This window comes from Erpetoichthys calabaricus, chromosome 15 (genome assembly GCF_900747795.2).
Source record: "Erpetoichthys calabaricus chromosome 15, fErpCal1.3, whole genome shotgun sequence".
NCBI classification, from domain to species: domain Eukaryota; kingdom Metazoa; phylum Chordata; class Cladistia; order Polypteriformes; family Polypteridae; genus Erpetoichthys; species Erpetoichthys calabaricus.
In genome coordinates this window covers 9,437,421-9,464,915 of record NC_041408.2, presented here as the reverse complement: position 1 = coordinate 9,464,915, position 27,495 = coordinate 9,437,421, and the positions used below count along the sequence as shown (strand labels likewise).

Sequence of the window (27,495 nt, the reverse complement as noted above, 5' to 3'; positions counted from 1 at the left end):
GGCTTCCGTCTGGCCACTCTACCATACTGGCCTGATTGGTGGATTGCTGCAGAGATGGTTGTCCTTCTGGAAGGTTCTCCTCTCTCCACAGAGGACCTGTGGAGCTCTGACAGAGTGACCATCGGGTTCTTGGTCACCTCCCTGACTAAGGCCCTTCTCCCCCGATCGCTCAGTTTAGATGGCCAGCCAGCTCTAAGAAGAGTCCTGGTGGTTTCGAACTTCTTCCACTTATGGATGATGGAGCCCACTGTGCTCATTGGGACCTTCAAAGCAGCAGACATTTTTCTGTAACCTTCTCCAGATTTGTGTCTCGAGACAATCCTGGCAGACAATTCCTTTGACTTCATGCTTGGTTTGTGCTCTGACATGAACTGTCAACTGTGGGACCTTCTATAGATAGGTGTGTGCCTTTCCAAATCATGTCCAATCAACTGAATTTACCACAGGTGGACTCCAACGAAGCTGCAGAAACATCTCAAGGATGATCAGGGGAAACAGGAGGCACCTGAGCTCAATTTTGAGCTTCATGGCAAAGGCTGTGAATACTTATGTACATGTGCTTTCTCAATTTTTTAATTTTTAATAAATTTGCAAAAATCTCAAGTAAACTTTTTTCACGTTGTCATTATGGGGTGTTGTGTGTAGAATTCTGAGGAAAAAAAAGGAATTTAATCCATTTTGGAATAAGGCTGTAACATAACAAAATGTGGAAAAAGTGATGCGCTGTGAATACTTTCCGGATGCGCTGTACCTAGTGACTGGTCCCGCCATGTTGTTTGATTTTTTTTTTGTCTTTAGTCAGAGAGGCAGGCACTGTGTGTGTATGAGAGCTGCCAACCATTGAGTGCTCACCCAGCTGTACAGTGCATATAATGCAGTGACAAGGAATAAAGAACGCAGATGTTTTGGACCTCACAAACAGATAATAATAATTCTTTGCATTTATATAGCGCTTTTCTCACTACTCAAAGCGCTCTGTAAAATGCCTAAAGGGACTCTGCTCTGTTGGGCCCTTGAGCAAGGCCCTTAACCTACAATTACTGGATTCGAACCGGCAACCTTCCGCCTGCCAGTGCAGCTGTCTGATGGATTAAGTTTTATGTACCACGACAGAATAGTGATAGAATAAGGAGGGGGGGTTTAGATTGTAGCTTAACTTGCCAAACCTGTAAAATTTTTACATTAGCACTGGCTCCATCAGGCGGCACATTTCATAACAAAACACTTTGGAAATGTGAAACTCTGCTGGAGAGTCATCACGTAAGTTGACATTCACAGCCATTTGTAATCCATGGAAATCAAGTGCATTTGTCAACTTTAATATCGACATTGACTAGAAATTGTAATATGACAATAGTTTAGGAAAAGCATGCAAAAGCCCACCAAAGTGTTTAGACTTTTGTCTCTCCATACCACCATCCAGGCACTGCCAGGAAAAGAATATTCATTAGGACTTAAAAGTAAAGACACTACGAGGCCAGCAATCGCAGTGAAAGGAGCCCCCAACCCCACCAGTTTGAGATAATAGCCGAGAGAAGAGTAAAGCCATCACTTGGCCACAAACAACAAAACAGTTATGGTAGAAACAGTTATTTAAAAAGGGTGATCATAAAGCCCATTAGGAGTTTGCCAGAAAGTATGAAAGTAAACTATCTAAGATGTGGGAAAAGGCTTTGTAGCCATGAAACCAAGACTGACCTTTCTGACCAAAATTCTAAACATTGTATGTGGGGCAAAAAAATGAACGTCTTGCATAGCTAGACATTAAGAGGAGTTGAACAGTATATCATATGTGGGAGTTCTCTCATACCAGTGAGTCAGGAGACGCTGGACAAAAACAAAAGTGATTTGAAACCATTCATACGTAATTTCTACAAACACAGTAACATCTCCACCCAGTCAGGTCCACATCCCCAGTCCAGAGTCATTTTTTGGAAGAGACTGATGTCTGCAATATATGACTCTAGAATCGTCACACTCTATACTTGCTGGGGACTTTAGTAGGCTTTTATCATTTGGAAAATGTTTTGTGAGTAAATATTAATTCAAGGCGCTATATTTTTTCTATCCAAATGCTCACAGAGGCAAAGGGTTTCACTATAATAATGCTGTAGATCAATACAGAAGTACATATATTCTGCTTTTTTTTTTTTTTTTGGCCCCAGCTCTATCTGATATTTGATATTGTCACTGTGGATGTGTGTAACATTCAGATTTATTAAGCCTGAAATAAAGACTGAAGGTGAAAGCAGTTAAAAAATTTGAGAGCTCAAGTGTAGAAGCTGTCGTCTAATTAAATTTAGTTGAATACTGCATGGAAGAGTTAATATGGGTTAGAACTTCAATATCTTCATTGAAACTGGACATTTCCAAGTAAGAAGTAGGCACGTGTCTCTTGTTTACCTTTGTGGGTGTTGGAGTCCTCTGTTCAGCTTCTTCTTGCTGGTTGGATGTTTCAGAGTTTGGCTCAAGTGTGCGGGACAAATCCTCCTCATACCCCGCTGTAAAACAATGAATATGTGAGCATTCACGTGCGCAGACTTCCGAGCGGGTGGGCACAAAGGCTGCAAAAGTCTGACTTACTTTCATCAGCCACATAATTAGCCGGAAAGTAGCCTTGCTGTCCATTTGCTAGATGTCCAAACCACCAGTTATCATTATCTTTGTACAACACTTGGATAATGTCACCACGACGTATGGTTAGTTCATCTGATCGATTCGCTGTGTAGTCGTAGAGGGCGACAACCTAGAGGACAGATAAGAGCACCACAGCTTTATCAGAACAGTGCCACAGAGAGAAACCCCTAACATTCATTTCCTCCAGCAGTAAAGCAGATGAAACCAAAGCTGCTCTTCTGGTAAAAGCTGAGGGTTTTTCGAATGGGATTCGGGGTGGTGGGAGCACAGCAGGAGCACCGAGATAAAGGATTGTGGGATTGCAGAAATGGTTTATACACCTTCTACAGCACTAAGATTAGCTTTCAGAAAGCAGCTGGGTGTTCAAATAAGCAAAAAACTTTGTGAAAGTAAGATTAAAAAGCTCTTGGCATACATGTTCTTAGAATTGCGGCTCCACCTCCCCAACCACATGCTCTGTTTTGTATCTGCCATGTCAAAAACTTAACCCCTTGCTGGCGTACAGATTTAATTTGTTTCGTTAATTCTAGATTGCTTTGTTCAATGAAGGTACTTTGCGATGATACAGTCATAGTGAGATCTACAACAATATATAATTTCTCACTTCTCTTAAATCACATCTAACCTTATAAACATAACACAGTATCATAAATGATAACATCATAAAGCATAGTACATCCTCCTGACAGATAGAAGCGCCTGTTTAAGGGCAGAGGTGTTTATATGACAAATTGGGCTTTCATTCTGAAATGTGTATTTTTGTTTGCAACAAAAACATACTTTGAAGTAATAAATATGAATATAAAAAACATTTTGAGCTTTTTTTTTTTTAAAGCATCGCAACACTACACGCCCTCATCTTACAGCTGTACTTCAGAGATAATTAAAAAATAAGCTGTAATGTATTTATCATTGTTTAAAAATAGAAAGAATGTCACATTGTTTGTGGTTTTGCAGAGTTTCGAACAATTACTTTAACATTTTATCACAGAAAACTACATTTGTCGAGATCAGATAAGTCAAACACGGGCCACTAATCACGACACGAGAGGGGTTTGTGTTGCATTTGGCTTCTTTTGTGTTTGTGCACAATGAAGACAAGCACAACTTACTGAATTTTAGTAAAAAAAAAAAATGAAAAGTGTAAATATCTTTAAAAGTGTACAGCTAAAAAAAATTAATCTCATTATAATCTGCCTGGCACAACTCCCTATAACTTAACATTAGAACACTCCAGACGAGAACAGGCCATTCAACCCAACAAAGCTCGCCAGTCCTGTCCACTTATTTCTTCCAAATAACGTCAAGTCAAGTTTTGAAAGTCCCTAACGTCTTACTGTCCACCACACTACTTGGTCGCTTATTCCAAGTGTCTATCGTTCTTTGTGTAAAGAAAAACTTCCTAATGTTTGTGTGAAATTAATTAATACAGAAATTTACAGCTTAAAACAAGACAATTTGTGACTGGTACTTGTAACTACTGATCTCCTCCTTTACAGTGCCAATAACAAGTATTCACACCCTTGGAAGATTTCACATTAGAAACATTTTGAGAAGAACTGGCCATTCAGCCCTCCAAAGCTCACCAATCCCAGCCACTTAGTTCCTCCAAAATTCACCTTACTATTACATTATAATTTGGCTTTTATGTTAATAATTGTCAAAATAAGACTCTTTAATGTCAAATTGAAAACCAATTACTGCAAAGTGGTCTAAATTAATTCTAAAAAATAAAACACAGAAGCTTCATCTCAGTAAGAGACACATGGAAGCCTGCTTAGAGTTTGCAAAAAAAGTACCTAAAGGACTTTCAGACGATGGTCTGGAGAAACTAAAATTTAAGTATTTGTCCTCAAGTCTAAGAGTCCCATTTGGAGGAAACCAGGCACCACTCATCAATTCTGCAATGCCAATCCAACCATGACATGTGGAGGTGCCAGTATCACATACTGGGAGATTAGTCAGGGTTGAGGGAAAGCTGAATGCAGCAAAGGGTGTAGACATATCCTGAATGAAGACCTGCTCAAGAGCACTCTGGACCTCAGACTGGGCCAAAAGTTCATCTTCAAACAGGACAATGACCCTAAGCACAAAGCAAAGACAACACAGGGGTGGCATAGTGAGAATCCTGGAAATGTCCTTGAGTTGTCGAGCTACAGCCCAGACTTGAAAAACAACACAAACTGCCATCCGTTGGCAGTCTCGATCCAAAGTGACAATTGTTTGAGAGGACCTGCAGAGAAGAATGGCATAAAATCCCTAAATTCAGGTTTATGAAACTTGTTGCATCAAACTGAAGAGACACACACACCAATATTTGTGACTTTAATCACCGCCCAAGTGGCTTTCACTAAGTACTGAGCAAAGGGTCTGAATACTTGTGTCAACTAGATATTTCAGGATTTGTTTTTCTAAAATGAATTTAAATGATTCTAACACAATGCTGCAAAATAACAAAAATGTGTAAAAAAAAAAGGTGAAGGTGTCCGAGTATTTCTGAAGGCACTATGCATGTTTCATTCTGAGATTTTCTGTATGGCACATTACCACTTGGTTTCTAATCTTCTATCTTACAGACTCTTTTATTCAGCCTCTTGTCATCTTCATTTATTCTTTTTCACAGTGACAAGGTAGATTTTCACAAGACATCGTTTTATATATTTTTTTAAACCAATGATTAATGAAAAATGTTGTTCTGGAAATTGAATATCAATATACAATAAAAACTTGAACAGCATAGCAAGCACATTACATTTTAGTGCATTGTACAATGCACTTTGAAAACTTACAAATTAAAAGTGAAAGCAAACAGTCTAAAAATGGTGCTGGGTATCACTACACAGCCCTGTACGGATTATCATGAGCACACATGCTGAACAGGAAGAACTCCCCCCTTTATTGTAAGCACGGACCCTAATGAAAAATGCACATTAAAAAACAACTCCCAAAAGGCTTTGCCCAGATATTTAACAATGCTTACTGATTAAAATTACTAAACACCATTTGTATTTTAGGAATTAAAGCTTTCTACTTACTCTTTGCTGAACAGTTGGCAAAACATTTGTTTCAAATCTAAGGAATGACGCTGAGGGATCCGCAAGACTCTAAAAGAGGAGGACATTTTTAAAGTAAATTATAAATATATGCAATTCTAAATAGATCAAATTCTTAAATTAAGTTTATAGACCTAAGGTATGGTGTTTAAAAGTTGGAAGTGTTCTCATTTTATTTTTTTATAGCACTGAATTACAGTGAACAGTTTAATTTGCCTTTTTCGACACTAGTCAACAGAAAAAAACTCTTTAATGTCAAAGTGAGAACAGATCTCTGCAAAGTGGTCTAAATTAATATAAAACACTAAATAAATGATCACATACAGTACATATTCACTCCTTTCAAGTCAGCCTTGGGTCTGTATGCACAGAACTACTGTGTTTTTGTTTGGAGCTTCTGATGTTACGATGCTGATATGCACTACTGGTTTTAGTGGAAGGCACTGGTAAATAATAATTTACCAAGCAATCTCGACACGTAAAGAAAGTGCATCATAAATGTGAGATTTTTATCACCTACAATTCTCTGTACTTTAGCTTTCCGGCTCACAAAAAGGTAATTCAAGCGAGGAGTACGAGGTGTGATGTTGATGCAGAGCACCATCCAAGAGCAACGCAAAACAATTCAATGCCGGTTCTGCCATGTCCATCCTAGAGCGGAGTTTGTGACCAGTTTCAACTTGTTTGATCCTGTCAGTCGTTTGTGAGACACTGTTGAGTTCAAGTGTGTTTTTCAAGTTTGTCGTTAATGCGTTGCCATTATTAACATTTTGTTTCAAATTGCAAAAAGCTCTGGAAACCCATCAGATGTTAAAATCGGTTTATGGAGACACTGCACCGACTATTAAGACTGTTTACAAGTGCTTTGATTGATTTCGTAATGGATCTGACTCGGTTGAATACGAGGACCGTGAAAGGCAAACGATTTCAATCCATTGAGGACAGCCAGGCAGCCATGACAGCCCAACTAAAGACACTCTTGAAAGAAAACTTCCAGAACTGCTTCGCAAAGTGGCAGGAGCATTGGGATCAGTGCATTTCAAGTGGAGGAGAGTATTTTGAGGGTGACTAGTAGTTGGAAATCTTTTACTGCAATAAACTCTTTTCTTTTTTGATCACACCTCATACGTTTACAAGATCAGCGTCCCTGCTTTTCAGTGACACTTTCAATAAGCAAATGGTTATAACTAGCCATGAGTGAACCACACAAAGTTCACTTCACCTCAGCTTCAGCAAAATCATGAAAAGATTTGTGAATTTTGGCAAACTTGAAGTCAAAGGAAGTAAAAAGTGAATGAGTTTTAAATGGACTGTAGCGGTGTGCAGTGATCCCTCGCTATAGCGCGCTTCGACTTTCACGGCTTCACTCTATCGCGGATTTTAGATGTAAGCATATTTAAATATATATCACAGATTTTTGCTGGTTCGCGGGTTTCTGCGGACAATGGGTCTTTTAATTTCTGGTACATGCTTCCTCAGTTGGTTTGCCCAGTTGATTTCATACAAGGGACCTTATTGGTAGATGGCTGAGAAGCTACCCAATCAGAGCACGTATTACGTATTAAATAAAACTCCTCAAATATATTGTGAGCCAGGGGGGCTGTTTTGATTGTTTGCTTTTCTCTCTCTTTCTCTTGCTCTGACATTCTCTGCTCCTGATGGAGGGGGTGTGAGCAGGGGGGCTGTTTGCACCCCTAGAGGATATGGACGCTCGTCTAAAAAAAATGCTGAAAGACTACCTTCACATTGCTCCCTTCCTTGCTGGGCTTACTTGCGGCTGCTTTGTCAACTGATATGCTTCCTGCAAGGTACTTCGCATACTTAAAAGCCAAACAGCCCTATTGATTTTTGATTGTTTGCTTTTTTTTCTCTCTCTCTCTCTGACACGCACTCCTTTGAAGAGGAAGATATGTTTGCATTCTTTTAATTGTGAGACAGAACTGTCATCTCAGTCTTGTCATGGAGCACATTTTAAACTTTTGAAAAAGAGACAAATGTTTGTTTGCAGTGTTTGAATAACGTTCCTGTCTCTCTACAACCTCCTGTGTTTCTGCGCAAATCTGTGACCCAAGCATGACAATATAAAAATAACCATATAAACATATGGTTTCTACTTCACAGATTTTCACCTTTCGCGGGGGGTTCTGGAACGCAACCCCCGCGATGGAGGAGGGGATCACTGTAGTGCTCTTTTAAGTGTCGCTGAGGGTTAGGCAAGCATCTTCTTACTAGGCTGGACCAATTACTCTGGCCAGAAATGTTAGCCTAAACCAGCTGCTCTGCTGATTTTCAGGAAATTATTCTCCTTTACATTTCAAGTGGGAAGTCGGAATTCCTAATCAGAATTTTCAACAGGAATGCTCCCTTAAGTCAGATTTCCAACTCAGAAACCTGGCTGGTGTTTCCAGAATGGTGACTTACAGCGTGAACTTTAGCAAGGGCTGTAGTATTATGTTTATTACCACTTTGGTCAATTTGTGTCTCATTAAATCAGCCATACACTCGATACTGCCCAACTTCTATCTGTGGACATGTTGCTGTGGTGTTTGGATACCACATATATTGTGTTGTTATCAAGTGCTATTTATTCTGATGGACCAGGCGCAACAAAGGTTTTCCTGGACGCATACATATTGGATTTCTGAATGTTTTACTGGAATGCAGTTAAGTCAGGTGAGACATCATTCCCTGCTCCGACATCTGAGGTAAAGGGAATGCAGCATAATTTGGTCAACCCAGTAAATTTTCTGAGAAATACGCTTTGGTGAATTTTGCCAGTCAACCCCATTTTTATAACTATTAACTGTCAAAGTGGGCAACAAACCCTGCTAAAAAAAATAAAAATAACAAACAGGTCTGTTTTACATAAACTATTAAAATGTGAACTTGCCTGACTAAGCAGGGCTGGGCTTGTACTTGGCACTTATTGTGCAGATGGTTCTGATAGCCATTATTTGCACTCATAAGGAGCTTGCGTGGTTCTAAAGATGGAATTCAGGCTCAACACAACCATGTGAAGAAAGTGCAGCTTAAGGGCATTTCATGTTTTAAACCAATGTGAAATGTTTATGAAATAAAGAAGAAAAACAACAAAGCAAATACTGATAATGTTTCAGCTCCAAGAAGGCTTTGTTACATGCTGCTAATTAGCAGATCTGTAATGCCTGGCTTGAAATGTTTAATGTGAAACTTGAAAGTGTTCATATCAAACATATTGTGTATAGTAGGCTACTGTACTTTATTACATGCATCTAATCTCATTATTTAATCAGAAGGAAATGCCAAACATTTATTTACTATCGACTTAAAAGCATATCTGATAATAATCAATTATACAAATGTGGGGTAGGGACACTGCTGTTCTGGCCTGAGCCGTTGTTACTACAACTACAAATGGATTTACTAATTACACACATAATTTAATGAAAATTAACAACACTACTACTATAGATGAACATACTGTTACAGGTAAATAAAATACAGTATCACATTCAAACAGTACCAATTTATTTCTTCATGTTTAACAAATATCTTTTTATAAATACAAAGGTATATTGTTTAATCATTTCTAAAGATAAATTATAAAGAACAAAAAACAAACACTGATTATGGAACCGTGAAACAAATACCATTTGATAAACGAGACCACTACCACAACCAAAAATAAAAAGTGGATTATAACAATGGAATTTCAAGCTCTGATTATAACAAAAATGTACGTCCCGGTTTGAAAATCAGCTGATGTTCAGAGGTATTAAAAAACAAAAAAAACCCTGCTGCAAATCTCCAATGGAGTGAGTGAGCGAGCACAGGAACATCAAACCTGCAGCTTTGTCTCAGCTTTAGTTTTAGTTTTAGTATGCTTACACTCGTAAACGGGGCCTGTACAAAGTCTTCACCCCCTTGGACGTTTTCACAACCTTAAATCACACTGGAATTAATTTGGCTTTACTGACACTGATCAACAGATCTCTGCAAAGTATTCTAAAAGAATGACAAATATAAAACACAAACTAACGAATGTCTTAAGTAGTTGCTCCCTTTAATATGATGCCACTAAATCGTAACTGGTGCAGCCAAACCAGCTTCGCAGAGATCATCTGTCTGTTTTTTCCTTGATTGAAGTTGAAATGTACTTCTCTAAAAGTGGAAGGAACAACTTGTGAGGAGCGAGTATGGTGGTTTCCGATAGAACAGGACCAAATGTGACCAATGCTGGACATCCATGGAAAAAATGTTAAAAAACTCCCCTTACTCATGTCACAAAATCCCAATGTCAAGTCCTCCAGTCGTATGCTGATAACATGTACAATGCATGTATTTTTTCCTAAAATACTGTTGAATAAATAACTCCACAAAATTAAACTAGCCCACGAATAGGAAGCTCTTTCATATGAGATTTCACTTTTGAATTAAAGACCCCCCCCTTCACTGGTTGAGTCTCTCTTTTATGAACAGTTTTGGTGTTGTCTGCTGTTGTCAAGCATTGGTCACCAATGGATCCCATCAGAAATTTTGGAATCTCCATGAAAATATGACATTACATTTTTTTTTTCAGCCATCACTACAAACTGTATGGAGTAAATAAGAAATAAAAAAATATGTATTTTTTGGATGGAATATTCCTTTAATGGGGTCCAATACATTCTTGGATACAGAATGCATAAGTAAAATCTTTTATATTTTTTGTTTTTAAACAGAATGTCCCTTTTTAATGATTAAGGTTGCTAATTGATCAAAACATGGTAACTGTTGATTATGAAATGTGATTAATATTTGCATCCCTTATATGGACTCTTCTCAGGTTTGCCTCATCCCTCCTGTCTGTGTGTAGAAGTAACACACTGATGAGTGAACACAACAGCGGGTATAAACACACTCACTCACACACACACACAGACAGACAATAACAAATGCTTTTGATGTGCTTATAGACTTGTAACATGAACAAAAACTAAATGCACTTTAATAAATGAAGCCACATGAGCTGCACATCTTTACTACAGGCTTGAAGGAACTGCACCAAATCTAATGTCTATCAAATGTGTCATTAAGCCCAGTTTGTAGTCTCACAGTTTTTACTTATTTACAATTTAAGGACTGCTTGGCAAAATGGAAGCACTGCCTCCTGGACAGAACGAAAGAGTCTATGAATTAAGACTGATGCTGTATAAGATTCCCTTTGCTCAGTTTAGAAATTTGAGTCTGCTGTCACCGTATCAGAAACATAAGCCAAACAAATACATTATAAATTTGAATGATCACATCTGGCATGAACATGATAAAAATATACTAATTATTTCCTGAATTGGCTTTAAAGTTATTATATAATGTATTGGTTTCATTGCATAATGTATGCACATACTGTCGCTAAACAAGTATACAGTGGATTCAGAAAGTATTCAGACCCCCTCGCTTTCTGCATATGTCACTGTGTTGTGTTTTAAATGGAGAAATTTGTAAGTTTTGCCCGTCAGTCTTAACAACCCACAATGACCAGTGAAAATATGTTTTCAGAAAAGTTTACAAATTTGTTAAAAATTGAAATCTCTCATTCATGGAAGTATTTAGTCATGCAATTCTGTACTGTGTAGAAGCCCCTTTGATAGCAAATCCAAGTCTGAATCTTCTTGGCCAAGTCTCGTGGAGCTTTGCACACCTGGATTTAAGCAGTGTATTCCATTCTTCTTAACAGACCCTCTCAGGGGAAGCATCTGTGAACTGACCAACTGACAGTGGTCTCTTCACACATGTTCTCTGGGGGTTTAAGTCCGAGCTTTGGCTGGGCCACTCAAGGAGACCCTCTGAGGCTTGTACCGAAGCCACACCACTGATGTCTGTATGTTTCGGGTCACTGTTGTCCTGAAAGGTGTAGGGTCACCCCCAATCTGAGGGGATGTGCACTCTGGGGCAAGTTTTCTTCAAGGACCTCTCTGCACTTGGCAGCATTCATTCTTTCCTCTGTTCTGACCAGTCTCCCTGTCCCTGCATCTCCATAGGTTAGGATGGTACTAGGCAGATGATGAGCGTTGCTTGGTCTTCAACAGACATAGTGCTTGGAGTTTTCCCCAAAACGTCTTTTTTTTGTCTCATTAGACCACAGAATGCTTATCCTCATGCTCTCAGAGTCCATGTGAGCTGTCATATGCTTTTTACTCAAGAGTGGCTCCCATATAGCAACTATACAGTAAAAGCTTGACTCAGGGAGATGTGCTATGATGACCATCCATCTGACAGGTTCTCCCATCTTAGTAGATGATGCTTTCTGAAGCTGTGTTCGAGTGTCCACTGAGTTCTTGGTCACCTCCCTGTCCAAGGCCTGTTTTTGTATGGTTAGTCAGTTTGGCCAGACAACCAACTCTAGGAAGAATCCTAGCGGTTCCAAACTTCTTCCATTTCAAAATTCTTGAGGCACTAAGCTCACGGGAACACTCAAAAGCTTTAGAAATGCGTTTATCCTCTTGCCCTGGTCTCTGCAATTTACACTGCATGTCAGGACAAAAACCCAAGCCATGAAGTCCATGATCAAAGTCCACGTGATTTTTTTTATGTTTGCCGCAGTTGGACTCCAGTCAAGTTCAAGATACTTCTCGTGGGGAATTAAAGCAAACAGAATACCCCCCCACACACACATTTTAAAGTGCCACAGCACAGGGTCCGAATACTTATAGATAGGAATGAGAGAAGTCAGTTTTTGAGTTGTAATAAACTTATTGTCATTGTGGGTTATTAGGAAGAAACTGATGGGCAAAAATGGCCAGTTTATCCATATAAAATTAAATATAGAAAAGACAAAGTGTGCAGGAAGAGAAAGGATCTGAATACTTTCTGAATGTCTTTCTTTTAAGTCCAGCATTGAGATTAGGCTTTGCCCACACACTCGGCCTATTAACACTGTCATTAAGGTTGGCTTATTAAGCCATTTACGCCAGAGTGGTACGGTGGTGTACTGCTGCCTCTCGCTTATCAGATGTGTTCTTTAATAGCAGTTATCTGTACCATGGTGGATATACAAACATTTAAAAGAATCGGTTCCAGAGATATCCGCCCTGAAAGATGAGCTGTATGTACACCTATTTTGTCCAAAAAAAAAAAAAAGAACCACTGCATCATGTTTGCCTTGTTACAGTCTCCAGGTCCAATACTTCTCTCCATATCCTTTAAAAACAAGTTGGACTATGTGCCATGTTAGCTGTCATAGAAATTGTATAATTTAATTTTTGCATTCTGCTCCATGGGGCGGCACGGTGGCGCAGTGGGTTCGCTTCCCGGGTCCTCCCTGCGTGGAGTTTGCATGTTCTCCTCGTGTCTGTGTGGGTTTCCTCCCACAGTCCAAAGACATGCAGGTCAGGTGCATTGGCCATTCTAAATTGTCCCTCGTGTGTGCCCTGTGGTGGGCTAGCGCCCTGCCCGGGGTTTGTTTCCTGCCTTGTGCCCTGTGTTGGCTGGGATTGGCTCCAGCAGACCCCCCGTGACCCTGTAGTTAGGATACAGCAGGTTGGATAGTGAGTGGATGGATTCTGCTCCATTTAGTCTTAGGACCAGGCCTATTGATTTGCTGAAGTTTTGCATGAGTAGTTTTTGAGATACTCTGTTTATTTAAATACACACAGACAAGTGCACCTTTGCGCACACTCCTGCAGGACAGAAATGTACGAGTGACGATAGTGGACAGTTTGCTCATCTTACCAGAGCACATGCTGGATGACAAAGTGACAGAAATGAACACACGCACGATAGATGTGTGAAGGTCGACGTGCGCAGAGGCATTAAGCCACCGCTATGCTGATCTGTCCGTCCATGCAGCTTGCTTGCTTGCTTACTTCAGTTCACCCAATGTCTTTAGTTTCAAATGAAATATTATTGAAGTTGTTCACTTGATGCAATTTCCTGTTCATTTTACTCTATTTCTTTGTGTAAATAATAATATTATATAAGTTAATTAATTGACTCTGCATTATTGAACAGTACAATTGGTTGTATTATATTGTAAAATCTTCCATTGAGTGATTTCCTGCAGTATCAGTAGAGTGTAGTTTACATTCTGATTTTTCTTGTTTGTTTGATTAACTGGACACCCTAAATGGAGATCTTGTCTACCAAAAATATACAATTACAATAATTCCATAACATTGGAAATCTACTTTCACTATTAGTAAAGACATACAGTGTAGAGTAAGAGGCACCACATTATATGGAAACAAAGGCTCACTGTGAAGAAATCATTAACTTCTTTCACCCTATGCAAGCAAATATCAGATAAAGCAAACAAAGTCCTGGCTTGTACAGTATGTTCAGAGTCGTAAAGTACGTGAAAACATCATAATGAGTGTCCACAGTTCATCTGTGACATCAGGTCTGGAGTCCTGGCAGTAGACCCCAGTTCTTCAGTATAGGAATGCATATTTTATTAAACGAAGTGGCAATACATCGATGTTAGGTGCACTGTAAAACTCGCTTGAACAATGAAGACCATTTAGTTCTTGTATTGCCCAAAATCACATAAGGAATGCTGCCCTCAGCGAGCTTTAGCAGATCCTCTTTTTTTTTTTTTTTTTTTTTTTGATACCCCACCCCAGCCTTGACTCCATAAGAAAATAAGTCAGCCCCCATGTAGTAGGGAAAAAAATCTTGGGAAAGTTATTTCAGAGAGAGACCCCTATTCCAGGCAGGTTGGGCATTCTTTTGGTATCAAAAAATGAGATCAAACTTAAAATATTTCCTTATTAAATCAATGACATATCTAGAAAATATCTACCATTGTTAGCATACAACACAAGTCTTACAGGCAAATGGCCATTTCACTGTTAATTATCAGAGACCTTGTTTCACTAGAGGAAGTGAAGGGCCATAAAACACACACACAAACCAACAGAAATAAAAAAAGACTTTACTAACTAGTATTCTCATTTCAGTCATTTTCATAATGGGGGGGTTTATTAGATATTTAAAATAAATTGTGGAAGTATTCACTGAGCACAATAAAAAGGGAACTATTTTTTGTGATAGAATACAGTAAGCAGCATGACAGATGATACTTTAGTTCAGGAATACTCTGTGTTTTCTAGATCCTACAAACAGCTAATAAAAGTGCTTAAAAAGTAAAACTTTAGAGATTATAACAAACAATAGCTTTCTTCCCCTTTGTTACAGTAAAAAAAAAAAGAAAGAAAATATTCAGCATTGACAATTCTTGAGGACCACAAAGAGGTTAAAATGCAATAATTGTTCTCCAGTCGTCCAGATCAAGGAAATGATTAATTTGTGTAATGGTTAAAAGAAATGAGGAACATGGTGCAGCTTGAATGATCTGATGTTTTGCTTGAATAAATTTCAAAAAGAAGAAAATAAAAAACACAACTATAAAGCTGTAAACACAGCTGCTGGTAGCTAATAGAATAAACAGCATATCAAATGTGAACCAAAAACATATTTGCTCTTTTCAAAATGGAGAAATCCAAGGCCGTATCAGTCCCCACCACCATTTAAAGCACAGCTTCACTTGCCTCTCTAACACAGGCCGGCCGACTTCAGGAACCAAACCCGGAAAAAAAAAGAACGACTTACCGTGTGCAGTTTGAATGATGGAGTCCGAGCAAAACGCTGTCCGACTGGGCTGAACCTCCCTAAAAGAAAAACATTAACAAATTACTTCATACAATGGAAGATCACTTTGTGCATCACAACACTAATGGCACACCGGCCCCTCTACAGCATGCAATAGCAGGACGTGCCACTCCTGGAACACACGGCACTCGAACTCAACTGACTTTCATTTGGTGCCACCTGTTTCTTTTATTTGTTTGTTTGTTTATTTATTTAAGTTTTAATGCTGCTGTGTGTCTCCGTCAAGGTCTCTATGTTAACACTCACGTGATCAACAATGTTGGTACCTCTTAAAATAAAGAAATAATCCTGGCCATTTCCACTGCACTAAGTTGAAACTGACAAAAGTATCCGGTAGACAGCTGTCTTCATGCCACATTTTTTGGAACAGACGTTTTGCTTTTCACTTATGACCTATTATTTTAAAACATAAGAGAAAACAGCATAGACAAAGATATTGGTACCCTTTAAGCAATACTCCACCCACAAGTATTATTATTTATTTTTTTTAATATGTTACTTAACTCATGTATGAGAAACATTTTTAATGTCATGTTTTCATGTATAAATGGAGAGAAAAAAAAACGTATAATATAACAGAACCAAATGGCCAACCTGCACCGTGTAACGGCAAACGATGTGGCAAAATGTCTTTGGAAAAAGAAAGAAATTCTCACGTTACTCGTGTCACACGATCCACTTGTCCATTACCCAGTCGTATGATCAAAACGTGCAAAGCAGTACACGACTTTTGTAGTTGCTGCTAGTGAGTCACCGATGAAATAAAAAAGGCAGAACTGTTTCACAGGTACACAAAGGTTAAGAAACTCGGGTTTAGCCCTCATTTCTTCGGTTCTGTGGGGTATGATGGGCGTCTTCTCCTAACTGAGATGTTCAGTTTTTCCACAGATGGCTGCTTCAATGCAGTACTGAGGGAAGGGTCTGAATACTTGTGTCAATGTGATATTTTGGTTTTTTTACATTTGATATAACTTAGAATTAGTTTTTTTTTTTTTGTTTTTTTTTATAGAAGCCATTTAAATAAATACATCAGTTTGCAAACTTTTCTAAAATCCTGTTTCTGCTTTGTCATTCCAGAGTACTGAGTGTTGCTTGGTGTAAACACAACTAAATTGAAGTGCAAGGCAGCAAAATAATAAAACATTAAAAACGTGTAACCACTTTCTGAAGGCACTGTGTATGAAGAGTCTCTCTTCCATGACTACAGCGCAAGTCTTTATAAAATACTGTTTAATGCCAACCTCGGCCCCCCCCCTCCACACACCCACCCACCCACACATACGCGACTTTCTGATGAGCCCAAATAAGAAGGGAGACTCCTTATCAGTCAGCATCACACACACAATCCACACCCCATGATTAAGAGTTATGTCAAATTAGCAACAAACAGGAATAAAACCTCACGCACGCCCACTACAGAAAACATGCATTTCAAAATACTTTTAAAAAGTAAATGGAGACTCAAAAGTTTTTTTGTTTTTTCTTTCAAAGCCAAGTGAGTGATGCAGCATAGGTTAAGTACAGCAGTAGGCCGGGTGACACACGTGAAAAAGTAGCCCTGTCTTGGTGTCAGTGTCATTAGGAGTTGTATTAGTAATAAAAGAATACAATGTAATATTACACTTGAAATGTTATTTTATCATCATCCTTAGGGATTGCTCTTCAGAACTGTCACTGACCCATTTAAAGCACAAGGGTTGTCTTCGCAAGCAGCAATGCAAAGCTCCATCAACCACAGCATGTCGGGTGTAAACAGACCTCAGCCTTTCACCTCTTCTTTGACGTCTTTCCATCGGATCTGCAAAGTCGGAGCCTACCAATGGCGTACTACTAAAGGGTTTGTTGCACATCTCAGTCAGTAATTCATTCCAATTTTTTTTCCCCACAATTTCTGACTTGTGTGTTGCACAGCAGCACTCACTGCAGAATATTGTCCCAAAAGTCCTTCACATGTCAACTTGAAGGAGTCCACACAAACTTGAGACTCGGCAGTAGAAACAGAGTTCTGTAGCAGGAAGTCCTGCTGGCTTCACCGGACCGTGTCTGCTGCAGCTCCTTCTTTGTGTTTCGTCCGTTATATCAGGTAGTGATGTGCAAACCCAGTGGAGTTTATTGTGTCGAGCTTGGCAAATATCGCAGAAATGTTCAGGAGCGTCAGTGCATTTGGCAGAGAGTGGCGAAGTCAATGGGGGAGTAGGAACTGAAGTAGTTTTGAGTGGACTGCAGTGGTCTTGTAAGTGTCCTTGGGGGGCTATGGAAGCATCTGGCAGCTATGCTGAATCGATTATTGTGGTCAAAAATGTGACCTGCGCTTTGAAGCAGCAGTGCCTACTACTGTCTCCATGCCGCTAGCAACAAAAGACCATAAACTAGCAACAATAACAAATTCTATTATATACAGGTAGCTGTTGACTTGTGACCACGTCCAGTTGTGACAGGCCAGTCGTGAGTTGATCAGAACATAAGACAGACTGGTATATGTATTCTATGTATAATACAGTATAACAAGTCCTTTAAGTCACTTTGTTTTATATCCTTTTTTATCATCATTTTTATCACACTGTGTAGATTTTCTCTTTTTTTTTGTGTGTAAATTATTTTTTATAATTTTGTTTTGTTATTACGGTTGCTTGCATGGGTGCAGAACCTTTAACAGCTTCACAAGTCCTTTCTCGGTTTGTGTTGTGTTATGTCATCAGTGTGCATCTCTCCCAGTGTTCATTGTGCTAACGTGAAAGGAGGAATTGTACCTTGTCACACACGTGTGCATGGGAGGCAGCTAAAGGGCTCGAGGGAAGGCAGTTCTGAGGCATGCTGGGATGTGGCAGAGTGCACTGATTATTTTTTTCCCTTGCCTGTAGACTATTCCCGGGAGATCTCACCTGGCTCTCATGACGTCACTTCCGGGACCGAGCCAATGGAAGAAGACCTTACCGGCTCCGGCCCCTGTGATGTCACCTCCGGGCTCAAACCAATGACAGATGAACCTGAGCCAGACCCCTATGACCTCACTTCCTGTCTTCCCCTTTAAAAGTCTAACCATTTTCCCTATGTGTCAGTCTTGTTTTGGACTCTGTTGTATGCACATCAGTGCTATTTATTGAATGAACGACTTTGCAGCCAGGATACCACATTATACGGGTGGCTGCCCCAAACCTTTATCTGTGTGATGTCTTGTTATTGCGACAACCGGCAGAGTCGGAGCACTGGTATGCTCTCTGTTTGAACATTTCAGCCTGTTAATAATAAACATTAACTAACTGATACAGGAGCTCAGTGTGTTTTCATTACCACTTGGTGGCTGTTCGTACGAAGCGGCTGTCAACGCAGAAGCTTCAGAGGTTAACTGGTGCAGCAGTACAGTGTGTGCGGTGAACTCCGGTTACAATGGGGTAGCTTAAAGTCACATGCGATCGCATTCGTTACCTTTCCTTCCTCGTACTGTTTGATCACCTTCATTTTTGTGTTGAGATCAGTTGCCCTTTTGACTGTAAGACAAATGTAACTGAGCACAGTCAAAACCACTGCAGGTAATAAACTGAGATCGAGATGAATGAGTCACGGCATATGGAACTGGCATGGAGAAAACTGCCATTAACTGTGAGATGCGGTAGCGGTCGTAAGTCGACTAGGTGTAAAACACATAGGTTGTAAGTCGACGGCTACCAGTATTTATAAAATCTTTATCACTGCGCTCAAAGAGTTCCAGTCTTTGGGGCACTGATTGGCTGTGCCATAAAGCGGGTAGTGCAAACTTGGCACCAACTTAAAACAAACTTTAAAACCTGTGATGGATGAAACTAGCACTAGCAGATACTTTGGACTTTTTTCTTCCATTAAAAAGATTGAAATGCCTTGTAAATAGTAATTGATATTTTGTAATTATTTCACAGGGTCTCATTTTTTCCGATTCTGGGGGGGTGTTGGGTTTGTTTTAACTAGATGCCTCACCCAGTGGCCAATTCTGAATGCATTTGCCCCACACTCTCTTCCTTTACATGGACGTCACGCTCAGCGGCCAGGACTCAAAGCTCAGTTTGTCCCGCTCCATATTAACGACTTGCTTATTTGTGCGTCAGAGTACCGGCACACCCAGAGAGCCCGTAATGTAAGGGACCAGCGTTATGTACTCGGTGGGCTGTTTCTGTCATTAGCGCAGCATGACAAGTAAAGACGCACTGCACAATGAATATCTAGAACAATGAAGTATTTCTCTGATATTCTCGTTGTGGTCAGCAGTGTTTGTTTTTTAACGCATACGAGCAACGCATGCAAATCCAGCTGGAGTACCGATCAGCAGTGACATCACACACGTGCAAAACAGACCAGGCAGCGACACTTGCAATATGGCACATGGCGGCTACAGCTCTGTGGTGTCACTCTGACCTTGCAAAGCATCAAGGGGTGCCACAGAGAAAAAAAATATGTTTAAAGCCAACTGCATGACGAATACTCAGGAAAATATACACTGAATAAAGTCAACGGTGAACACAGCATATTTGCTGTGAAAAATCACTTTCATGAATTTCAAGGATCAAACACAAATACCAAACGTTTCAAACAATTGTGCAGATCCATGTATTCATTTCTTGAACTTGCTCATTTGATCCGGGGTCACTGTAAGAGTCAGTTTTAAAGTATAAACCGTTCCTGGACTAAGCACCAGTCCACCACAGGACACACTCACTCAGCCTTTATGGAGTCGACTCACCAATCAATTGATGCAAAGAGGGGTTTGGAAAGACCCCTTGAATAAAAGCAAAATAAGAAAAGAGAAACTGTGAGGGCAACGTGGCTTGGAAAAGAATGCGTAAGAGAAGAGAAGAACACAAGTTAGGTTATCTGTGGCAGCCCTGGCATGCAAGTGTACACCATGAGTAAGCAAGTCAGCAAATTCCTTGCCAAAATACTTTAAGATGGAAACAAAGCAAAATTATTCTGATAATGAAAAGATAACGTAGATTAACAATGAATGAAAAGAAAAAAAACAAATACAGAGTAAAAGAGTGAAAGTGCTTTTATTTGTTTAACAGGATGTTTCTCAAGTTTCCGGGTATGGAGAAGGGGAATTTAGGGCAATGCATAATAATGGAGCGCATGGCATAAAATAGAAAGTTTTCTGATGGTATAGCAGATTAAATCATATAACTGTATTGCAGGAGTCATCTTCATTTTAATAATATGGCATTCTCAAACTTGATTAATAAAATTCAGTGTAGGAAGAGTGCTGGCACCTGTCCTGGCAACTTCTAGTGCAAGAAACCATGGCCAGCAGACATACCAGACGCACTTCAGAACAGGTCATCCATCTGATGCTAAGCATGTTTGTGCCCGGCCAGAACTTAGATAGGAGACTAACCAGGAAAAGCTTGATTTGCTGCTGGATTAGGTGCTGGCGAGGCCAACAGGGGGCGCTTACCCTGCAGTCTGAATGTGAATCCCAATGCTCCAGTGCAGTGACAGGGACACTGTGCTGTAAAAATGGTGCCATGCTTCGGATGAAACATAAAACCGAGGTCCTGACTTGTGGTCATAAAAAATTTCTGGACATCACCAAGAGAAGGGTGTATCTCAATGTCCTGTCAAAAATGGCCTCGTCATTCTGGTCCCCAATCATCCCCAATCTCTAACTGGCTAACTATGTCTCACCCCTTGTACTGATGCATGGTTGCCACCACAAGATCCAGGTGGATGTTGCACGTTGATGGTGGTTGAAGTGGATTCCCACTCACTATGTAAAGTGTGCCATTCGTGGTACTGGGGTTCACTTAGGGACTCGCTCTCATGGCGCCAATTAAACAAAAATGTGCATCTTTGGAGGAGGAAAAAGAAAAAAAAACCCTGCAGACATGCGGAGAACGTTCAAACTCCACACAGCCCTGGGTGGTACTGCTGCTCCCCTTACCCTGACAGCAGATAAAAATGTGCAGCGTTGATTTTAAAAAAGAACAAAAGTTGTATGTGGATTATTTGTGTTTAGCAGACTCTAAAAAGGCTGCATTCTAAAATGGTTAATGTGAAAATGAAATGACATACTTCATATAGATACACTAAATACACACGTATAAACAGTATAAAGCCACAATCAACTGTAAGCTTTTGTTAAAGGCAGCATTTAACAGCATACACACATTTCTTTTTTATTATCAGATATACTTTGATTAACATTAACACATAAAATAGTTGTGGTGAGAGATTAAACCTGCTCATGTTCCTACCTGAAAAGAACCGTGTGCACCAGGCGACATTTTCATACAGGCACTTCGGGTTTATATGCTAATAATAGAGTTTTACATATTTGAAACGCTATTGTCAATGAAGATTTTATAGTAAAAGTCACACAAGTAGATTCACTTATTTGACACTATATCTGATAGAATGAGGAGCAGCTTTAATAAAATTAATGTTGCCATGTATTACCACGACTTAAAAAAGGCACAAGTACAATTTATGGTCCTGTGGTTACTTTGTTCGAATGGTGCAGCTCACCAAACATGGTATTTACAACAAACGAACTCCTTTATGACCACCACACACTTTCTGTAGCCTCTCGTCTCCCTGAGCTGACTGAGAATCCGTCTGACTGTCCTGCACATGAGATGATGGTGAAGAATAGCGCTGGCGAAAAGTTCAATTAGTGATGCCCATTTATATAGGAAGTGTAGCCTCAGACCACAAAATATTATGTGTTTTAGATATCATATACACTAATCGGTCAATGTCAAGGGAGCTGTTTGGAGTTCTCGAATATGTTGTTGGGTATCGAGTGCCTACAAGTTTAGTTAATCTGCCCACCGTGTGGCATCATGCTGTGTTGTTTGAGTGATTATTTCTGGTATTTATTATATAGTGATCCCCGCCTATCGCGGACGTTACGTTCCAGATCCATCGGTAATAGGTGAGAATCGGCGAAATAGAAAGAGCATATAAACAAACCTTTTTTTCTAGTTTAAGCCTTAAAATACCCCTCCCACACGCTTTAAACACATGTAAACTTGTAATGGCGAGCGATGTCCACATAATGCTTTCCTACCCAAAGCATATCCAGGAGTTTTACCTTCTTCTGAATGGTCAAGGACTTCCTCTGGCACTTAGGCTCACTACTACCAGAAGGCTTTGAAGATGCAGGATGCTTGGGAGCCATCGTAGGGCTTAAAACAAAACGAAAAGTTCACAAAAAGTTTGCTTTCAACAATCGGACCACAAACAAGGTACACGATACGCAGAGAACTGAGATGCGTCGGGAACCCACGCTTGCTGTTCTTGCGAGATTACACCACGTTAGCAGCAGCCAATCAGAGCCCAAGAGAATGAAAATCCCTCTCTGATTGGTTGAGTCTCTTCTTTCAGCCAATAACATGCCTTGTAAAAAAATCACCTAGGTACTGTAACGTGAAACTCTTTCTACCATAGTGACTGCTGAAAACCGTGTTCTTGACATAGTAAATTTGTCATTAGATACGGGGGTCTTCCCAGACTGTCTTAAGACTGCGGTAGTTAAACCCCTACTTAAGAAAAATAATCTCGACCCCTCTGCTCTTGAAAATTATAGACCCATCTCTAACCTGCCTTTCTTAAGTAAAATTCTAGAGAAGGCAGTCATTATACAGTTAAATGAGCAACTCAATAAACATGCTATTCTTGATAAATTTCAGTCAGGTTTTAGAACAAATCACAGCACAGAAACTGCACTCGTTAAAGTAGTAAATGACTTGCGGGTAAATGCAGACAGAGGCCATTTATCTGTTCTCATCCTCTTAGATTTGAGTGCCGCATTTGACACTATTGATCATAATATTCTTAAGAATCGCCTTAGTCAATGGGTGGGCCTCTCTGGCAGTGTCTTAAACTGGTTTGAATCCTACCTGGCAGGGAGAAAATTCTTTGTTAGTTGTGGTAATTATAACTCAAAGACACATGATATTCTATATGGTGTTCCACAAGGCTCTATCCTGGGTCCACTGCTCTTCTCAATCTACATGCTTCCATTAGGTCAGATTATCTCGGGACATAACGTGAGCTACCACAGCTATGCTGATGACACCCAGCTGTATTTATCAATAGCACCTGATGACCCCAAATCTCTTGATTCGCTAACACAATGTCTAACCTGTATCTCAGAATGGATGAATAGTAAGTTTCTCAAATTAAATAAAGAAAAAACCGAAATCTTAGTGATTGGCAATAATGGATACAATGAGGCTATTAGAAATAAACTGGATGCATTAGGATTAAAAGTCAAATCGGAGGTAAAAAGCTTAGGGGTAACCGTTGATTGTAATCTGAATTTTAAATCGCATATTAATAAAGTCACTAGGACAGCATTTTTTCACCTAAGGAACATAGCAAAAGTTAGACCTCTTATATCATCGAAAGATGCAGAGAAATTAGTTCATGCGTTTGTCTTTAGTCGGCTAGATTACTGTAATGCACTCCTCTCAGGACTACCCAAAAAAGACATCAATCGTTTGCAGTTAGTGCAGAATGCAGCTGCTAGAATCCTTACCAGGAAAAGAAAATCCGAACACATTTCTCCAGTTTTGATGTCACTACACTGGTTACCTGTGTCATTCAGAATTGACTTTAAAATTCTGCTTATGGTTTATAAAGCTTTAAATAATCTCGCCCCGTCTTATATATCGGAATGTCTGACACCTTATATTCCAAATTGCAACCTCAGATCCTCAACTGAGTGTCTCCTTAGAATTCCAAGAGCAAAACTTAAAAGAAGTGGTGAGGCGGCTTTCTGCTGTTATGCACCTAAAATCTGGAATAGCCTGCCAGTAGGAATTCGCCAGGCTAATACAGTGGAGCACTTTAAAAAACTACTGAAAACACATTACTTTAACATGGCCTTCTCATAACTTCACTGTAATTTAATCCTGACACTCTGTATATCCAATTCATTATAATAACTATTCATTCAAAATTTGTACTAACCCCTACTCTCTCTTCTGTTTCCTTTTCCGGTGTCCTATTGGTGGTGGCTTGTGCCACCACCATCTACCCAAAGCACCATGATGTTCCAACAATGATGGATGGATTAAAAGCCAGAAGTCTGTATGACCATCAGCATCAAGTGACTCCGTGAGAACCCTAACTACAAAGAGGACTATTTCATTTATGTTAGGTAGAATGCCCAAAGGGGACTGGGCGGTCTCGTGGCCTGGAACCCCTACAGATTTTATTTTTTTCTCCAGCCTTCTGGAGTTTTTTTTTGTTTTTTCTGTCCACCCTGGCCATCGGACCTTACTCCTTTTTATGTTAACTAAGGTTGTCTTATTTTAATTTCTTATTTGTCTTTTATTCTTCTTTTCTTCATTATGTAAAGCACTTTGAGCTACTTTTTGTATGAAAATGTGCTATATAAATAAATGTTGTTGTTGTTGTTGTATGCTTTGTTATGAATTGGCTAAAAAGTACACTACAGGTAGAATGTACTTATTGAATTTTTCCGCGATATAGCGGGGGGCGTGATAGCTGAACCGCGATATAGTGGGGGATCACTGTACTGTACAGTAATCCCTCCTCCATCGCGGGGGTTGCGTTCCAGAGCCACCCGCGAAATAAGAAAATCCGCGAAGTAGAAACCATATGTTTATATGGTTATTTTTATATTGTCATGCTTGGGTCACAGATTTGCGCAGAAACACAGGAGGTTGTAGAGAGACAGGAACGTTATTCAAACACTGCAAACAAACATTTGTCTCTTTTTCAAAAGTTTAAACTGTGCTCCATGACAAGACAGAGATGACAGTTCCGTCTCACAATTAAAAGAATGCAAACATATCTTCCTCTTCAAAGGAGTGCGCGTCAGGAGCAGTGACTGTCACAGAGATAGAGAGAAAAGCAAACAAATCAATAGGGCTGTTTGGCTTAAGTATGCGAAGCACCGCGGCACAAAGCTGTTGAAGGCGGCAGCTCACACCCCCTCCATTAGGAGCAGACAAAGAGAGAGAGAGAGACAGAGTTTGTTTTTCAAGCACAAATCAATACGTGCCCTTCGAGCTTTTAAGTATGCGAAGCACCGTGCAGCATGTCTTTTCAGGAAGCAGCTGCACAAAAGATAGCAATGTGAAGATAATCTTTCAGCATTTTTAGAAGAGTGTCCGTATCGTCTAGGTGTGCGAACAGCCCCCCTGCTCACACCCCCTACGTCAGGATCAGAGAAAGTCAGTGCAAGAGAGACAGAGAAAAGTAAGTTGGGTAGCTTCTCAGCCATCTGCCAATAGCGTCCCTTGTATGAAATCAACTGGGCAAACCAACTGAGGAAGCATGTACCAGAAATTAAAAGACCCATTGTCCGCAGAAATCCGCGAACCAGCGAAAAATCCGCGATATATATTTAAATATGCTTACATATAAAATTCGCGATGGAGTGAAGCCGCGAAAGGCGAAGCGCGATATAGCGAGGGATCACTGTATAATGTATGTAATCTCTCCAGCATATCCTGGGTTTACACCCACTGAGAAGCGTCCAGAGCAGTTACATGGTGAGCTGCCCAAGGGACATCCTTATGAGATGTCCAAACTCTCAACCTGGAGGAGCAGCAACTCTGCAGTGAGGTTCTCTCGAATTGCTGTGCTTCTCACCTTGTCCGGCCCTGTAAAGTAACCTAATTTCTGCTGCTTGTACTCACATTCTTGCTTTTTCAGTCATTACCCAGAGCTCAGGACCACAAGTGAGGACAGGGATGTTAATCAACCGGAAAAAAGAGATTTGCCATTAGCCACTACTCCTTTTTCACCACCACAGACACGTATAATACCCACAGAACATCTGACGCCAATCCAATCGTCAATCTCTCATTCCCTTCTTCCATCAATCATGAACAAGACTTCCAAGGTTCCTGAACTCGTCCACTAAGGGCAGTTGTCCCCTGTTCACTTGGAGAGAACAATCAGCTCTTTTTCTCAGAGAGAACCATGACCTCAAACTTGGAGATGCTGACCCATATCCCTGCTGCGAATCACTCGAGTGTGTGCTGAAGGTCACAGATGAGGCAAAGAGAACATAAAGATATCTGCATAATGCAACAACGCTACCCAAGCCCCCTCAATTGGACACCTGCCTTGCTGTCCTGTCCATGCAAACCACAATCAGGAGCGATGAGAAGATGTGGACTTGATGAAGTCCGACACCCACAGAGAGTCAATTCGGTTTTATGTAAAGCGTTTGGACACAGCTGTCACTGCATTAATATTAAAAATGTTTGCATTAGGAGTACACTGAACATATACTGTACATTTAGTGTTTTTATGAGTGTTTTTTTTTTTTTTCTTCCACTCGAGTCTATTGTCTAAACTGTTGTTTTCTTCCTGTTGTCTGCTATGGCTTACCCCGGCAGGTTTGAGTGCAAGGCAGAGACTAGCCCTGGACGGAGCACACCTGGTGCACACTCCTGCACACACCCACAGTCACTCCTGCTTTCTGTTCTTTATCAAAGAAGGCCCCACAAGTCGTAAACAAGCAGCCTGGGATTATTACTTTGGCATAAAATAGGAAGTAAACTTTAACCTTTGAGATAATAGCTTACACACTACTCCACTGCAGTTCACATTTAAAATAGTAAAATATTCCCAACATGCCGTTACACAGACCAGAACAGGCTTAGAAATACTAAAACAACAATGTTTATTTCTAGAGCACATTTTCATACAAATGATGTAGCTCAAAGTGCTTTACAAGAAAGAAAAAGATAAAAATAAAATTAGGCAACACTAAGGTTAGGTGGATTGGCGTTTCTAAATTAGCCCTAGTGTGTGCTTGGTGTGTGGGTGTGTTTGTGTGTGTCCTGCGGTGTGTTGGCACCCTGCCTGGGATTGGTTCCTGCCTTGTGCCCTGTGTTGGCTGGGATTGGCTCCAGCAGACCCCCGTGACCCTGTGTTCGGATTCAGTGGGTTGGAAAATGGATGGATGGATGGATAACAAAGAATAAAGTAAAGTCTGATGGCCAGGAGGACAGAAAAAAAACAAAACAAAAAAACAACATCTGCAGGGGTTCTGAGGCCACGAGACCACCCAGCCCGCACTGGGCAAGCATCTCATTCTGGAATTATTAATTAGAATTATTTTATTAATTATATTCTTGCAATTAACTGACCTAAACAACTCTGCACATTATTATATGGACATTGCAATTATTTATAAACTCTTAAAATGATATAACATTCAAAG

General features: G+C 40.1%; 1 protein-coding gene across 2 annotated transcripts in view; it reads right to left on the bottom strand.

Annotated features, from left to right (window-relative positions):
• Positions 1–27,495, bottom strand: part of ahi1 (Abelson helper integration site 1) — a 225,479-nt gene that overhangs the window by 36,472 nt on the left and 161,512 nt on the right. For both annotated transcript variants that reach the window (XM_051919275.1, XM_051919274.1), the window contains exons 22-25: positions 15,258–15,316; positions 5,673–5,741; positions 2,584–2,746; positions 2,404–2,501 (exon numbers count right to left, since the gene is read on the bottom strand). In XM_051919275.1, coding sequence (XP_051775235.1) covers positions 2,404–2,501; positions 2,584–2,746; positions 5,673–5,741; positions 15,258–15,316 — 389 coding nt within the window. The remainder of the gene's footprint in view (positions 1–2,403; positions 2,502–2,583; positions 2,747–5,672; positions 5,742–15,257; positions 15,317–27,495) is intronic.